The 18318-nt window shown below is 45.8% G+C and overlaps 1 protein-coding gene across 13 annotated transcripts in view; it reads left to right on the forward strand.

Moving 5' to 3' along the window:
• The window catches only part of RBM39 (RNA binding motif protein 39), a 267063-nt gene that overhangs the window by 158403 nt on the left and 90342 nt on the right, over nucleotides 1-18318 (forward strand). For all 13 annotated transcript variants that reach the window (XR_003858117.1, XM_029611511.1, XM_029611510.1 and 10 more), the window contains 2 exons: nucleotides 8849-8914; nucleotides 11281-11485. Coding sequence is in view for 12 of the 13 variants with exons in the window: in XM_029611511.1 (XP_029467371.1) it covers nucleotides 8849-8914; nucleotides 11281-11485 (271 nt within the window). In the remaining variant the exon portion in view is untranslated. The remainder of the gene's footprint in view (nucleotides 1-8848; nucleotides 8915-11280; nucleotides 11486-18318) is intronic.

Here is an 18318-nt window from a genome sequence, read left to right on the forward strand (position 1 = left end):
TTCTGTGAGGAGTTCAGAGCCAGATATCCCTTATTCTCCAGTGTTTGTGCTACTTTTGCACAAGGCCTTTCTCCAGGACAGGCTTAGGGGGACACAGGATGACTGGTTCTCAAAATATCTCCAGAACTCGGCATTCCTTAGGAAATCTGAATCACTGCTCAAACAGGCCTTTGAGACATTGGGCTTAGTTTTGCAAGCTTCATTCTGTAGGGAATATGTGGTTTATACTGTACTGAGATGGGCACAACAGCTTCCAGATGCCTCAGATGAGGATTGAAGTGCATTTGAGTCTAGTAAGTTGCCATGGATGGAGCTGGATACAGCTTTCCTGGTAGATTCATAGTATATTATTTGGTTAGGAATTCGCCAAGGCCATGATTGATAATGGCTCAGAGACTATTATGGTTCAAATACTGGTCAGCTGATAATGCCTTTAGTCTTGTTTGTGCAAACTACTCTTTAAAGGCAAGGCAGTGAGTGAGAATTTGGTGAAGGATTTTGGAGGTAAAACCCCAGAAATTATAAGAGGATGAGTACCTTGGGGCAGCAATGAAAAAACAAAATCTTCAATCATAAAAGTTCCAAGTGGTCAAAGAGTCAGTCCTTTGGAGAGAAAAGAAATTCCTGAGAGGGATGATTGTGACAGTGGAAGGCACACCAGGTTGGCTCTGGAGTCAGAAAAGAACAATGGATGCTGGATGTCATGCAAAACTGCTATGCTCTGGAGATGGCCTTTCCCACTTCAATTGCTTTCTTCATCTCCTTTTATCAGTTGAAGGCAAAAAGAGCACCAGTGTAGTCAACCTTGCAAATGTTTCTGCAGCTGGAAGTAGTAGTTCTGATTCTGGCCAGGGGAAGATACTCCGATTTATGGTCCCAAAGAAGTAAGGCGTAGTTAGACCCATTCTGGACCTCAGAGGGGTCATGTGATGCCACAAGATGCCTCATTTTTGCATGGATACCTTGCAGTCTGTCATAATGGTGATGAGAGAGAGTGTTTCTCTTATCCCTAGATCTGACAGAAGCTTAAGTGCACATTACATTAGAGCGGTTTATAGTGATAGTCATTTTCAGTTCAGAGCTCTTCCAAGGTTATGACAGTTGTGGCTACCTTTTTTGTGCAGAAGGGGAAAACTGGTGTGCCCTTATTTGGATATCTGGCTTCTCCTAGGACAAGGAGGATGGTAGCCCTCACAGATGGGTGACATCATCAGATGGATAGAAAACCTTTGTCAAAGTTTCTAGAACTAGTGGATAGTTTCTAGAACTAGTGGATAGTAGCACGCTGAGCATGCCCAGCATGCTACTATCCACACGTCCACGCGAGGTCCCCCTTCAGTCTTTTTTTCCGCGGTGATAGTTGCCTCGAGGTTGTTTGGAGCTCTGCTCACAAATCTTTTCTGCTTAAAAACAGCATTTTTTTGCCTTACCTATGTCTGGCCCCCTTCTCCAGTCTGTGCTTTTCCAGCATGGTAGGTATTTATTTCCTTTTACTACCTTCTTTTTGGTCGATTCCCAGTGTGTTGCTTCCAGGTAGCCACCGGCTATCGACCATTCGGCTTACTTTTATGGCGTCATCCGGTTTTCGTCTGTGCCCGCAGTGCCCACAGACCATGTTTATTATGGATCCGCATGAGGTCTGCATCCTCTGGGGGTATCGCACAATGTCCAAATGTGTTAGCTGTGTGATCAGATGACCCCCCAAAGGCTGTAGTGCTCAAAAAAATTGGGAAACATTTTGGGCCGAAGAAATCTACTCCTTCCATGCCTGCTTCGGAATCTCTGCCTGGGGATCAAGGGGAACCGATAGTTACCCTGCCCCTTTCCATTCTCCCAGTGAGTTCTTCCAAGGAGCGAGGAACCGGTGATCAGCCCTTGCCGATCTTGGTGCTCTCCAGGACTTCGGGATCTTCAGCTTCCTCTGTGCTGGGGAAAGACCAGACCGAGCTCCATGGGAAGTCCCGCAAGCATAGACTCCGGTTGCTGTCAGCACACAGCTCCGGTTCCGGTGCGGCACTAGCGGCAGCAGTGCTGCCAGCAAAGAGACCCTGTGGTGAGGAGGCTCCATCTTCCAACAAGCCCAGGAGTCTCAAGCGTTCTCCACCTTTAGCAGTACCAGTCACCGAGCTCCTCAAGGTTCCTTGGAAGCTCCAGTGACACCTTGTCCCCCCTCCGTCAGTCCTGTCTTCACCGGACTTCCCAGAGGAGTTGGACCGCAGGATGCAAAGTGCGTTGCTCCGAGCCCTGTGGGGCATCAAACTAACATCAGCCTCCATACCGGTGCCGAAACTGGCGCCGTGTCTTTTGGTGCCCTCTGCTTGAGCGCCTGGACGTCTTACCGATGCCCAGGGCACTTCGGTTCCCCAGCGGCCACTGATGCCCTCCTCAGGACAGATTCCCATCACCAGGTCCTCTGAGGAGGATGACTCAGCAGGTGTCGATTCCACCTGGTTCTTTGGTCCGGAGAAGAGTTCCCGGAGCTAGTGGCTGAGACATCGGGTCTCTCATGGCCAGCGGTGCCCACGAGGCCTTTGGTACCCAGGCCTCAGGGTTTGAGGAGACGACTCCACCGAGTCATCCTCTGAAGGCTCTGGTGATCTCCTCTCAGAGCCCTTGCCACCAGAAGAAAGGTGTTGGTCTCTTCCAGAGAATCTCTCCTTTGCAGGTTTTGTTCGGGCCATGGCTGAAGCCATCCCCTTACAACTCCTTACGTAGAAAATGGCCCGCCATAAAATGCTGGAAGTGCTCCAGTTCATTGATACCCCAAAGGAGAATAGTGGCTGTTTCAGTTCACAACATCTTCAAGGAGCTCCTTCTTAGGATGTGGGAACACCCGATATCAATTCCTCCTGTGAATAGGAAGTTGGATGCCACCTATTTGGTACAGCAAGCCTTAGGGTTTGAATGACACCACCTCCCTCACCTGTCGGTGGTGGTGGAGTTGGCTCTTAAAAAGGCCAAGCATTCCCACACCCATGCTTCTGCCCCTCCAGGCCAGGAACACAGGGAGCAGGATGCCTTGGGTAGGAAAGTCTTTCAGGGCACTATGCTCATTGCCCGTATCGCCTCCTACCAGTTATATATGACCCAGTGGAAGCAAGTCCAATAACTTGCTGAACGACTACCGCAGCAGCAACAGGAGTCATTCTCTGCAGTTGTTCAACAGGGTCTGGAAGCCGGAAAACACGAGGTGAGATCCACGAGGTCCATGTCATCCCCATTTGTCCACCTCTTTATGCGCAGGGTGCAGTGGACACTGTGGTTACAATGGCAGCAAGCATCCCAGGACCTTGGAGCCCACGTCTCCATCATGCAACCTCTGAGGATCTCCCTGTCCTGGTGGGAAGATATCTCCAATCTGGAGCAGGGCATTCCTTTTCAAATTGCCCCACCTCGAGTGGTTCTTACTACCGATACTTTCCACCCATGTTGGGGGCGCCCATGTTGGCTACCTTCACATGCAGGATCACTGGATGGCTCAGGAAGATCTGCACCAGATAAACTTCCTGGAGCTTCAAGCTATTTGCTACGCTCTTTGGGCATTTCGAGACCGCCTGTCCCACAAGGTGGTTCTGATTTGGACACAGGTGGCGATGTGGTACATCAACAAATAGGGGGGCACAGGGTCGTACCTTCTCTGTCAAGAGGCGGTGCAGATCCTGTCATGGGCTCTGTCACAGGGCATGTCCCTGCGAGCCAAGTACTTAGCTGGAACACTAAGCATGCTGGCGGACCGCCTGAGCTGCTCTTTTCAGCCGCACGAATGGTCGTTAAACTCAGCAGTAGCAGCCCGAATTTTCCGTTTATGGGAAATTCCAGATGTGGATCTATTTGCCTCTTCATTCAATCGCAAAGTGAGCAATTTTTGCTTCCTTTTCAGAATGTATGGATGCCCAACCTTCAGCGCCTTTGTCCTTCATTGGGACACAGGCCTCCTATACGCGTACTCTCCTATTCCGCTGCTCATGAGAAATTTTCTGAAGCTTCAGCAGGACCAGGGGGACCATGATCCTGGTGGCCCCATATTGGCCCAGACAAGTCTGGTTCCCTCTCCTTCAGGACCTGTCAATCAAGGATCCCATCAATCTGGGGACTGCGCCCAACCTGATAACGCAGCATCGGGGCGCACTGCGCCATCCAAACATCCGAGCACTAGCCCTGATGGCCTGGATGTTGAGTGTTAGTCCTCCAGTCCCTGGATTTGTCAGACAACATGTCTCAAGTGCTGGTAGCTTCCAGGAAACCTTCCACGAGAAAGTCTTAGTTTGAAGTGGAAGAGATTCTCCGTCTGGTGCGAGGGGAATGGCTTGGATCCATTCACTTGCTCCATCAGAGGTTTTTGGACTACTTATGGGCACCTCTTTGAGGCTGGACTCAAAACCACCTCAGTCAGGGTTCTTTTGAGCGCAGTCAGTGATTACCATTACGGCGTCACTGCCACGCCTATCTTGCTTCAGTCTATAGTAGATCGCTTTATGTGAGGCCTGCTTTGGCTAAAGCTCCCTCTGCGACCCCCCCTGTTGCGTCTTTGGATCTCAACATTGTTTTGGCATGACTCATGTGTTCTCCTTTTGAGCCTATGCACTCCTGTGAGCTGAAATTCCTCACCTGGGAAGTCCTTTTCCTGGTGGCGGTTACTTCAGCTCATTAGGGTAAGTGAGTTTCAGGCCTTGGTTATGTACCCACCCTACACAAAGTTCTTTCATGATCACGTGGTCCTGTATACGCATCACAAGTTCCTCCCTAAGGTTATGACTGATTTTCACATAAATTAGTCATTGTGTTGCCCACCTTTTTTCTGAGGCCCCATTCCCACCAGGGGGAACGGGCTCTAAATACTTTGGATTGTGAAGGAGCTCTGGCCTTCTATTTAGAACGAACAGCAGGCCATAGACAGTCCACCTAACTATTCATATCTTTTGATAAGAATAGAATGAGGGTTGTGGTTGGTAAACAGACCTTATCCAACTGGCAAGCAGATTGCGTCTCATTCTGCTATGCGCAGTCTGGCCTCCAGCTGGGAGGCTGAGTTAAAGCTCACTCTGTGAGTGCTATGGCAGCGTCGGTGGCCCACTTATGGGTAATTCCTGACACTGAAATCTGCAGGGCTGTGATGTGGAGTGCTCTGCTCACATTCGCCATCCATTACTGCTTAGACAAGGATGGCCGACAAGGTGGTAGATTCAGCCAGTCTGTCCTATGCAATCTCTTCCAGGCTTAAACCCAACTCTTCCTACCCAAGGCTCCCTAATTGGAACCAGGCTGCCTCCCTACTGACCATCAACACCACAGTTGTTGTGCCCGTTGGTACTTGTTGGTCTTGGTTGTTGCCGGGAGCAGCCTGGAGCTTGGTATTCACCCATCTGTGAGTACCACCATCTTGCTCGTCCTAGGAGAAAGCACAGTTGCTTACCTATAATAGGTGTTCTCCTAGGACAGCAGGATGTTAATTCCTCAGGAAACCTGTCTGCCACCCCACAGATTTTTGTCTTTCCTGCGTTTTATTGTTTAGTTATTCGCTCGTGATGGTTTTGCTATATTACGAGACTGAAGGGGGACCTCGCGCGGATAGTGGCATGCTCAGTGTGCCAGTCAAAGTTCTAGAAACTTTGACAAAAGTTTTCCGTTCCAGGCTTCATCTGATGATAACCTTGTGTGAGGACAAACATCCTTTGTCCTAGGAGAACACCTGTTACAGGTAAGCAACTGCGCTTTATTAGAGCCAAATTAGAACAAGAGAATCGCTCGATTGGGTGGTGAATTTCTCAGAGCAGATTAAATGCCACTGAAGCCTTGAATATCTGAAAGCAAGATTCAACACTGCTGAGGGACAGTGTTCTCAACAGAGGATAATCTGCAAGATACTGAACCACCATTTGAGAGGAGTGTTAGCAAGCTACCCTCCAGGGTTTTGTTTTTGTTTTGTTTTTTTAACTATATTTAGGTCTTGGGGTCCATGGTAGCAACCATAGAAATGGTCCCTGGACAAAAGCACATTTTATGACCTCTTCAAAACACCCTTCTATTGAGGTGGTCTCTAGTGTCTCAGAATTTCAAGGTGTGCTTACCCATTTTGCAGCCAGTCCCCTAAGCGTCTCCAGTGGTGGCTTAACAAACACAACTGGAGGGAAGATGAGTCTGGAGATTCCAACGTGAACAGTAGTGACAATGGATGCTAACTGGATGGTCTATTGTCTCAACCAAGTGGTACAAGACCTAAGATCAAAACAGGAAGCAAGTTGATCCATCAACAAGTTAGAAACCAGAGCCATTCTCCTAGCTCTTCTCGCCTTCCTCCCTCTAATTTGGGGATTGTCTGTCTTAGCAGACAGTGCAATAGCAGTAGCTTATATGAGCAGGCAAGGGGGTGCCAAAAGTGTCTGGCAAGTAACCAAACATTAAATAGATCCCATGCTACTAATGCTGATAATAAGCAGTGGCTATTCCCTAAGTCGACTTGACTGAAAGTTTGTGGTCGTCTCCCCTAGGAGCCCGATTCACATTTACACATTGTAGACTTCCATCATATCCTCCCTCAGCTGTCTCTTCTCTAAGCTTAACAGCACTAACCTCTTCAGCCTTTCCTCAAAAGGGAGCCGTTCCATCCCCTTTATCATTTTGGTCTCCCTTCTCTGTACCTTCTCCAGTGCATCTATATATTTTTTTGAGATGCAATGACCAGAATTAGAGAGTTTCTGTGCATGGCACTTAAGAAATGTAAACACTGGTTCATTGGAAGCAATGGGCCAGGAGTTAGTGGATTTGTTTATTTTCATGTATTCATAAGAACATAAATTGCCATAATGGGTCAGACCAAGGGTTCATCAAGCCCAGCATCCTGTTTCCTATAGTGGCCAATCCAGGCTACAGGCATTTCATAGCAGATTACAATACAAGTACTGTTAAGTATATACCTGAGGCAACGGGTAAAATCACTTGCTCGTGGTCACAAGGAGCGGCAGTCAAATTTGAACCCTGGTTCATAGCCAGCTGCTCTAACTTCTAAGATATGTCAAAGGTTTGCTTTCCTTTATGACCTCTGAAAGGAAGAGTGCTAGGAAAAATAGAGCATCATCCGTCCTTGGTTCTATTGGTATCCTCAGATTGGACAAGGAGACCATAGTATATTGATGGGATGTGGCTTGAGGTAGAAGAGCGTCTATGGCTGCCACAGACAAGAGCCTGTTCCAACAGGGCCCAATCTTCATGGAAGATCAGCACACTTCTTGCCTGTGGTTTGGCAATTGGAAACAATTATATAAGACGTCTGATGACCCCAATGATTGTGACCGTGTTGAGAGCTAAGAAGTGGTGACTTTAGCATATGTTGGAGGATGTTTGATGCCTGGTGTCCCTTTTTTGGGCATTTATTCCATTTATCTTTCCTTCGGCATGACTTTAAAAAAGGATTCTCTCTCAATTCCCTAAAGGTTCAGCCTTATTGCCTTATAGAGGAAGAATTCAAGACTCTTCAGTAGCAGTGCTTCTGGATATAGTTTGCTATTTGAAGAGTGCATCTCAACCTCCATTTCATCCAGTAGTCTTCAGCCCTCTAGAGCCACAAGGTTTTAAATAAGCTGTTGGCATGGTATATATTGTCTAGGGACTACCAGCTCCAGAAGAACTAGGATCTCATTCGAGTGCAGGTGATTTCCTAGGCTGAATCTTGGGCAGTCTTTCCAGCGGATATTTGGTCATCCTTGCATTCCTTTGCTAAGTATTACCACTTGGATTTCTGGGCTGCGAATGATACAGCCTTCATAGCGGGGATCTTGAGAACTGCCTGGAACTCTTCCCACGCAGTATAAGAGTAGCTTAGGTATGTCCCATTTGTCTGGCATGCTGATAAGAAAGAAGAAATTGAATTTTTCTTTGAATTGTGCCATACAAATCCAGAACCCTGGATTAGTCAGTCTAGGCTGTAAAAGTACAGAAATTACAGTGGTTTATTCACTGGGAAAACAGAAAGGCACAAGACCTGTTAGTTCCTTCCTTTCTTTAAGCCTTCCTTTCCCGGAGGGAGGATAAGAAGAGAGGATTTGAAGCAGTTTATATTTCTAAAAGATTTATTGATCAATTGATTAGTTTTGAGAGATATATATAGATATATATATGAATATGTATATATATATGTGTGTGTATCTATATATATGTATATACATATATATGTGTGTATATATAGCAATGCAAATGCATGTTGATGGCCCTATTAGTTATTCCGGCAGATTCATTAAGTAAAATGTGCAGCCAAGCCGCACATTTTACTTTCAGAAATTAGCGCATACCCAAAGGTAGGCGTTAATTTCTGCCGGTGCCAGGAAAGTATACAGAAAAGCAGTAAAAACTGCTTTTCTGTACACTCTCCGACTTAATATCATAGCGATATTAAGTCAGAGGTCCCAAAGTAAAAAAAAATAATTAAAAAATTTAAAATCGGCCCGCGGGGTTGAAAACCGGGTGCTCAATTTTGCTGGCGTCCGGTTTCCAAACCTGTGGCTGACAGCGGGTTTGAGAACTGACGCCGGCAAAATTGAGCGTTGGCTGTCAAACTCGCTGACAGCCGCTGCTCCTGTCAAAAAAAGAGGCGCTAGGGACGCGCTAGTGTCCCTAGCACCTCTTTTTACCGCGGGCCCTCATTTAAATACTGAATCGCGCGCACAGGAGAGTGGCCTGTGCCTGCGCCGGGAGAGGGGCACTCGCCCGCTGTCCCGCGACTTTTACTGAATTGGCCTGTAAGTAAGATTAAATTTCTCCTTTGTTACTGGTGAATTAGTAAAACATTCTATTTTGTTTTGTATTGGTATCAAGTTATATAGTATGTTAATTTATTTTCTTACACCATTCTTAGATCGAAAGCATTCAGCTGATGATGGACAGTGAAACTGGCCGCTCCAAAGGATATGGATTCATAACAGTAAGGGATTTTTTTGTTTGTTTTTTGTGTAGGATCATTCTTAGCCCATACAAGATTAAGGACTATGCAGATTTGTACTTTGTGAGACTGGAATGGTTTTAAATTTAGTTCATTTTAGGAGCAATTTAACAATCAAATAACTTTTTTTCATTTTTGGAAGAAAATTGGTGGCTATCAAGGAATTTAAATCTTGGTTCAACTAAATATTAAATCTCCAAAGTGGAACTCTTTGTGTAATTCAAGCCAGCATCTACCATTTGTAATGTTTCTTACCCTATTTCCTGTACAGTGAATTTGTTCAATAGAATAAAAAGTGCTTTAGGGCCATCTTGAGGCTAGGCATATGTTCCATGAACCTCAGGTTCCCCAGATATCTGGAACAAACTCTCTCTGTTTAATGGGTTTATTACAGGAAAAGAGTGGGGAAACCTTAAAAGGGAAAAACAATGTGTACAACAAAAAATCTTAATCAGAAAACCCAATTCTATCTCAGCGCTAACTATGCAGTGAGGGAACTGCAAGGAGCCACTCCAGCCAAAACTCAGCAGTTTTAAATTCTCTTCTCCCTTCTTGGTTTTACTTTGCAGCCTTCTCTCTGTTTCTTCCTCCTAGACTAATTCTGCCACTTCTCTTTTAAACCTGGCCCCTTTGCATGGGAAGCAATTCAAAAATCCTTCTTTGAGTCACTAGTGAGCTTCTAGTGGTCATTTACCATGGATCCTACAGTTGGGAACGTATACTCTCTCAGGGTGAGCTCCCAGAGGTTGTCCACAGGTGTTGGAGTGGCATTTTTCCTATGGATGCCACTTCTGCAAAAGCTACTTAATTCCTTCAAACTGTCTCGACATGTACCTGTCCTTCTATTCTCTACATAATGTGTGGCATGGAGACACTCCCCAACCCTGTTTTGTCTCACTAGATGGACCAACAGCCCACATCACAGATAGTAATTCAGCATTGGGTGTTTGGTTTGGTTTAAATAAAGATACTAAGTCACAGATGGATGAACAAGACATACACACATGACTTTCTTAATTACCGATACTTTTCAGAAGAATGTGGGAGGATGTTACAGAGGTAATGTTCAATCATTGCCTTCTTTCCCTCCCACTCCCGCCACCCAGAGGGGGGCAATATCAGTATAACAGTGACATCTAGTGATAATACAGGTGGGCCTATTCCAAATTCTGGAGGGACCAATGCTCTGTGGTCACTTGTTGAGTATTCTCACTGATGGCTGTACTAAATGAAAGGGTTTAAAATACAAGGAAAAAACCTTGGATAGGTGTGAATGAAGGCTTCTACCACCACAGCCCAGTAGAGTCTTAATTTTGATTGATCTAAAAAATCAAAGGAGCAAAAATAGCCCCCCCACCCCCCAAAAAAAAAAATTCTGAAAGATCCCAATAGCAGTGCTTCTTATATTTTAAAGACAAGTTACAATTTATCTTCACAGTCTGCTTGATGGAAATTTGCTCGTCTTTTTGGAGTACTGTATTTTAATTGTATATAATCCTTATTTTTTGCAAAAACACCCATAAAACATGTTTTAAACCGTAATGCCCAGTTGTGACTCCTAAAGAAGTAAACTAAATTTGCTCATTTATATTTATTTATTTATTTATCTATTTATTTATTTCTTTGAGTAATTCTTATGTTGGGCCAATTTGACTGGAAAGTTTTAAAAATCACGGTTAAATGGCAATGAAAGTAGAATTTCTGAGGCGGCATATTTGTTGGTTTTTTTTAACTCTGAAATGTCTCCATAATTTGCTACCTGTTTCTCTCTGTTAATAGAAAAAGTATATAATGTTACAACTTTGCTTGTTAATCTGAGACCTCCTCTAACAGATGTAAGTGGGTAAAAGACAGTCATGTCAGCTAGATTGTTCTGTGGGTGTCAATTTTTGTCAGAATAAATGAATAAAAATAAAATGTACTTTTCTGTTAAAACCATTTCATGGAGTCCTGGAAAGTATTACCGAATAGGGATGTGCATTGGTCCTGGTTCGGCCACCCCGAAAAACGAAGCAGAGTTTCCCAAAATTTCAGGAAAATTTGTTTTTCGGCATTAGTGTGCATTGTTGAAATGTTAGCGTGCGCTAACCCCGAAATTTGGGGCGGCCGAAAAAGTCGGCCGGAACCGCAGGAAAATTAAATTTCCCGCGGTGGGCTGATAACGAAGGCCAAACCGAAAGGTTCGGCTGAATCACATGTCTATTACTGAACTTGGCTTCCAATATTGTATAATTTCTTTTGGAAGTTTTGGTGTACACAATTATTCTGGCTCAGTTCTTCATACTTTGCCAGCAGATAATGAATGATTGAACAATATGTGTATGTGCTTTAACTCAATTTTCTTGCAGTTTTCAGATTCAGAGTGTGCCAAAAAGGCTTTGGAACAGTTAAATGGATTTGAACTAGCTGGAAGGCCAATGAAAGTGGGCCATGTAACAGAACGCACTGATGCTTCTAGTGCCAGTTCATTTTTGGATAGTGATGAACTCGAAAGGACTGGAATTGACCTGGGAACCACTGGTCGCTTGCAGCTGATGGCAAGACTTGCAGAAGGTTGGTTCATGATAAATTAATCTTTCTAATTGAATCAGCTTCATATAGACTTTTTTTTTATTGGTAGCACATGACTGGGATATCCAACAAATGGCACTTAGTATATCTCTTGTATAAATTAGGACTGACTTTTTCAAACTTTCCATGAGAATCTGTTTTGAGCTTTCTATAGTAGCATTGGAATGATGATCATCATCATTTATCATGTTAAATAACAGTGCCTGTTCCAACTTTCATTATAGATCACCAATGAGCCATATTTGCCAGGGTTTTTTTCCTCTAGGTCAATACTGAAGAGGTTCTTTCAGGAAACTTCTATCTTCCATTGTTTCCATTATGCTGTAAAATATTTAGGGCCTGCCTGATTTTCAAAAGCATTTCCATGCATAAAAGAAAGTTTTAAATGCATAAAAAGGTTTTTGAAAAATGACTGGAAGGTTGTGCATGTAAAAGTGCGCAATGAAGTGATTCCATGCTTACTTTACGCGCACTAAAATGGTGTTTCGGAGGGGTGGAATTGGGGCGGGGATAGCGCTTATGCGCACTTTTGATTTTTGAAAGTGTGCACAGAAATGTGTATGTAAACATTAACACTTGCTCCCTCGTTAGGTGTAAATATGTATGTGTGGTGCGCCGGGTTCTATGTGCAGCCGCAGATTTTCAAAGCAGATTTTTGTGTAATTCTACTTTGGAAATTTAGGCTAAAGTCTGCATTTACTTTTTATAAAATTATCAGCTTAGGATGAGGAATAAAATATGAACTGTCTTGTTTTAATCCTTTTTAAGTAATCTTAATTTAATTTCTGCTGCCTGAATTTTGATCCATAGAAAATTGTTGGTACTACCTTAACTTCATAAAATGTTTCTTCTAGTTTTCTCCATAAACTTTCTATGACTATCATAAATTTATTTGAATTGATGTAATTTCTTACTGTTTCACAATCAGGGTAACTAAAATTTTAAACGTGTTCAATAGCTTTGTCATCAATGGTATTCTTAGTTCTAATAGGCCAGTTTCCTTTAAACATCAATTTCTTTGTGTTCTTTAAGATATTTTGAGATTCTAGCTTGTAATAGTGTTGATTTAATTGATTTTCTGAAATTTTATGTAACATAACTTGGTTGTGTGCGAAGGTTTAAGGGTACACCTGGTTAAATTGTTTCAATGAAGTCAATGTGGCAATTCCGGTCCCAGAATGCCATAAATGGATCTGGCTTTCAGGATACCCATAAAAAATCTGCATGAGAGATTTGAATGCACTGCTTCCACTATATGCTGATTTTTCACAGACTGAAAATAAAATGGAATATGGCATGTGCAAAAGTTGTGACACCTTTTTTTTTTTTTTTTTTTAAGGTATTAAGGCTCCAAAATTTGGTTAACTCGTTCCATGTCATCCTTCTACACTAGTCTAGCTAAATCCATAAAGATGGGTTATGTCCTCCCCACCAGCAGATGGAGGCAGACCACACAGATTTCCACTCTAACAGCACCATAACATATAGGTGGTGCAACATTGAGAAACCAGTATACTCTGCCTCCAGCAGATGGTAGGACTCTGTTCTCCAAGGACAAGCAGGATGATAGTCCTCACACATGGGTGACATCGTCAGATGGAGCCCGGCACGGAAAACTTTTGTCAGTTTCTAGAAACTTTGACTGACACACTGAGCATGCCCAGCACGCCACATGTCCACGCAAAGTCCCTCTTACTTTTCTTCCTTCTCGAATCCCGTCTGGTCCCTCTGCGTGTCTTTCAGAGTTTTTTTCCCCTCTGAATCGATGTTTTGGTATCTTGCAGTCTGTTACCGCTGGTGTCGCCTCCTGGTGGCCGCCAGTCATCAGCTGCGCGCCGCATTCTTTGCGCCATGGCATCATGCTGCTTTCACCAGTGCCCCCGGACTATGTCCATCACAGACCCCCACGAGGTCTGTCCCCTCTGCCTGGGGGCAGCACATAATGTCCATGTTTGTGATCTTTATGCCCAGATGACCCCCAGGGGTTGCCGGGCACACCTGGACAAAATAGAGAAGTTTGGCACTAAAAATTTGGAACCCTCATTGGCCTCCGGGACTTCTATACCACAAGGAAAATGACTGTCAGCCTCAACCCCCTCGGTATCCCCTCCACTACCGCTCCTTGACTCTGAGGCAGGGGGATCGAGTTAGGTCAATATCCTCGCAGTCCAGATCAGGTTCCTCTCCATCTCTTGTCAGTCTTGGGGAAGGACCGAGGTGAGCACCGCGAAAAATCCAGGAAACACAGATACTGGTTTTCTTCTTCAAAGGCGGACCATTGGAAGGCACCAAGCGGTTCCCTGCCTCCCCAAAGCACTCACGTGCTGAGGAGGTTACACCCTCCATTCCTCCCGAGGAATCTCTGCAGTCCCCACTGGTACAGGTGGAAGGTACGGTGTGTCCCCCCCCCCCCCCCCTTCGTTTCCAGGGGCAATCCGATTCTGCTGCCGCCGCCACCTCAAACCATCCTGTTCTCTGCAACAAGAGCTGACTCCTTTGGTGCTTGTGCCTCTATTAGAGCAGCTGGACCTACTGCTCGGTGTCTTTATCGATGGAGCCAGCGCCGACCGCCATCGCTGCTGCCTCCACCAGTTCCTATTCCGGGAGTGACTCCTCAGACGAGAAAGGTCCATCTGAGTCAATGGCACCCAGACCGCACATGACGTCACAGCAGCCTCTGGCCCTCCCAGGCCATTGGGACCGGTGCCCTCGATGCCCCTGGCGCTCCCAATCCCAATGGATCCATTGGTGAAGCTACATCTCAGGATTCCTTCGTGCCATCTTCGGTTCCGCCAGTGCCCCCTAAGGCCTTCTGGGTCTTAGGCTTAGGGCTCCGGTGGGAGCCCCCCTTCCCCTGGTGTCTCCAGACATTCAAAGTGAAGGGGAAGCATCCTGTTTCTCCATGGAGGAATCTGAGGATTTGCCTTCCAAACCTTCCCCGCCGGAAGAGAGATGGAAGTCCCCTCCAGAGGATCTATCTTTTGCTGGATTTGTCAAGGCCATGGCAGAGTCGGTGCCTTTCCAGCTATTAACAGAACAGGATTTTCGTCATAAGATGCTGGAATTCTTACAATTGATGCTGCCAAGGAGGTGGTTGCAGTACCAGTACATGAAATTTTTAAGGAGCTGGTTGTTATGGCTCTGGAAGCATCCCATCTCCATCCCTCCAGTGAACCTCAAGACAGATGCGGTCTATCTGGTCCAGCCCACCACTGGTTTTGAACGCCGACAACTTCCACACCAGTCAGTGGTGGTGAAATCAGCCCTAAAGAAGGTGAAGAGACTCTGGAGTTATGCTTCGGCCCCACCAGGCCATGAGCATAGAGCTCTGAATGCTCTTGACCGGCAGGTATTCCAGAGTTCAATGCTAGCAGCCAGGATTGCCTGCTATCAACTTTATATGGGCCAATACTCCAGGAGCCTCTGGAAACTAGTCCAAGAATTGGGGGAACATCTCGCACAAGAATTCCAAGATGAGTTTGAGGATAGTGCAACAAGGCCTGGACTGGTTTCACAGTGTTGCACCATCTATATGTAGTGGTGATGTCACAGTGGAAATGTGTATGCTCTGCCCCAATCTGGTAGAGGAGACATAACCCATCTGTATGGATTTAGCTAGACTGGTGTAGCAGGATAACATGGAATGAGTTAACCAAATTTTGGAACCTTAATGCCTTTTAAAAACAAATAAATAAATAAATAAAAAATATATAATCAACTGGGTGCCCCAACTTTTGCACATGCCATATTCTATTTGACTTGGGCTCTCCTATTTAAAAAAACAAAACAAAATAAAACAAGCGAGTTGGGTTAGGATAAGCCCAACTTTCTTTATTCTCTAATCGGAGATACTCTTTTGCTCGCTTCTTCCTCACCTTCCAACTCGGCAGGCTTAAGATTGGGGGGAGGGGGGTAGAGGTAGCAGCAGCAGCATGCCTATACGGTGAATCTAGAATGCAGAGAAGCCCTTGCTGGGGCAGATTGATCTGAGCAACTTCACAGTGCTTGGGTAAATGTCTGTGGGGATGACAGCGGGACATGGCATTGTGGTCAGTGGGATGGGAGACCTACCACATCATGGGCAAGCCGATCTTAACCTCCGATGCGGAACATGCGACTCCATAAGTTCAAGCTCCTTTTCTGGGCCCTTATGCGAGGTATGCCTGCAGGGTGGGGAAGGTCCTGGGAGACTCTTCAAAGGCTTCCAGGATGGTAGCCATGGCCCCTGTGCTCATAGGCTTTGCCACATTCGGAGCAGGTCTCTAGGGAGACCTCAGGTTCGGCAATTTTGGCAGGAGCATCATCCATTTTAGTCCTTCCTCTCTGAAATTTCAGGCTCCAGGCAGCATTGAGCTGATTCAGCAATGCTTTGTGGGGTCCCCCTCCCTCTTCCACCACTAGACCTGGCAGATCTTTTCAGCATAAAGAGTTGTTGGGTTATCCTAAACATCTGGATGAGCTATTCAAAGGCTAGATGGAAAATGCAGGATGTCTCCAGGATCCACTAATATGAATGCCGAGGATCCAGGTCCCAGCGAGCTTTTCAGGAATGCTATGGAGGTTGTCTTTCTGGATTTGGAGGAGCTGCAGGAGAATCCTGAGCAGCATCTGGACTCTGCCTGTTGCCCTTATGAAGACTGTCTTTGCTTCAAACAGGGTAGTCCAAGTTTTTAAAAAGTGGGCTGGGTGATCAATTTTGCAAAAAGTAAGCTTCATCCTTATCGCTATTTTTGGAATATCTGGGAGTTCACTTCTACATGGAATTGGGCCAGGTACATTTAACTCCAGACAGAGTGGACAAATTGATCAAGCAGGTGAGGTTAGTTGCCCTGGAAGCCCCAAGCCCATGAGATTATCTGTGGCTTCTCAGTTCAAGGGTTGTGGCATTGGATCTCGTTCCATGCACCAGGGCTCACATGAGACCATTCCAGTTATCTCTACTAGCCTGATGGTCTTTCATGGTGGATGATTATTGGGAATATTTCTTGGCGAGTTGGTCTCTCTACAACTCCTTAGATCTTGGTTACAACAGGTGCGAGCCTGTCAAGATGAGGAACACATTGTCTGGATTAAGTAGCTTAGGAAACAGTTTGGTCGATCAACAGGCTGGAGACTAGAGCAATCCGCCTGGTTCTGGTTCAGTTTCTTCCCTTACTGCAGGGGAAAGTGGTGAGTGCTGTCCTACATTGCAACAGCAGTGGCCTGTGTGAACAGACAGGGCAGAACCAGGAGTCAGGGGGACTTGTGTTGCCCTCAGTATAGACTTTGGGGGGATGATGATAAGCTGGTTTCAGGGTCCTGTTTGTCCCTCGAAAAGAGATCAGGGTGATACCATTTCAGGTCTCCCAGAAAGGGTATGAATTCTCCTATTCTTCGGGTTCCCATGCAAAATGGCAGACCTCTTCTTAGGCAATTTCCCACATGGATACAGAGGAAAATTCCTCCTTATCTCCTCCAAGTATTACTACCAGATATTTCTTCCATATATTATCTTGGATCAATTAGTGACAGCTATTAGGCTGTCTCCGTGTGCTAACCATGACCCAAGGTAATTGCTGGTCAAAGGCAAATAAAGACCTTCCTATGCAAGGAGAGACTCTGGTTCCCTCCTTTAGTCAGACGTCTTACTACTCAGTCCAAGTCAAAGAAGGAAAACCATTTGACATAGCCAGAGCCGTGCAGACATGGAACACTTAAGACTGATTGATGAAGGAACATCTCCTGTGACAGAGCCCAGGACCAAACCTGCACTGCCTCGCAACAGAGGAGGAACAACCCTGTGCCTCCTTGTTTGTTGATTATACTATATTGCTTCCTGGTTGTCCGTCCTGATCAGGGCTTCCTTGTGGACAACCGGTCCCTGAACGCCCACAGAGAGTAGCCAATCACCCGAAGCTCCAGGAAGTTTATTTAGCAGCTGGCTTTGCGGGCAGTCCACAGACCCTGTGTGTGGAGGCCATCCACATGCATCTCCTCAGGGCTGGGGAGCCCATCTGTTGGGAGTAGCACTTGAGGTGGTACCACCTGGAAAGAAATTCCCTGCTGCAGGTTGGAGATGTTCTTCCACCAGGACAGGGATGTCCTCAAAGGCTCCGTGACCGAGAGAGAAGTCTTGAGGTCTTGGGAGGCCAGTTGCCATTGCGCCCCATGCATGAGCAAGTGGGCTAGAGGAGTAACATGGACTGAGGCCGCCATGTGGCCTAACAAGCAGAGCAGAAGGACAGTCACATGCTGGTTGTTGCACACAAAGGTTGCCAGCGAGATGAGGGCAAGGGCCCAGTCGCGAGGCAGAAACGATTTGGCCTGCACTATATCCAGCCTGGCCCCTGCTGACGAGACGGACAGAGTTGAGACTTGGGGTAGTTGATCACGAACCCCAAGGATTGCACTGTTAGAGCCAGAGCACTCAGGGCCTCTTGGCGGCGGTCACTCTTAATCAACCAGTCGTCTAGGTATGGGAAGGCATGTACTGCACGACATCAGAGGTATGCCACCACCACCACTAGACATTTGGTGAAGATATGAGGAGCTGAAGCCAGCCCGAAAGACAATACCTTGTACTGGTAGTGAGCCTTCCCCACCACAAAACAGAGGTATTTCCTGTGGCTGGAGAAGATCGCTATATGAGCATAAGCCTCCTTGAGATTGAGGGAGCAGAGTCAGTCTCCTCTTCTGAGGAGAGGTATCTCTGTACCCTGAGAGAGATCATCTTGAACTTTTCTTTTAAGAGAAACTTGTTCAACACTCTGAGGTCGAGAATGGAGTACAAGCCCCTGCTTCTCTTTGGTATAAGAAAATACATCGAATACAATCCT

This window comes from Rhinatrema bivittatum, chromosome 8, assembly GCF_901001135.1.
Source record: "Rhinatrema bivittatum chromosome 8, aRhiBiv1.1, whole genome shotgun sequence".
Classification (NCBI taxonomy): Eukaryota; Metazoa; Chordata; class Amphibia; order Gymnophiona; family Rhinatrematidae; genus Rhinatrema; species Rhinatrema bivittatum.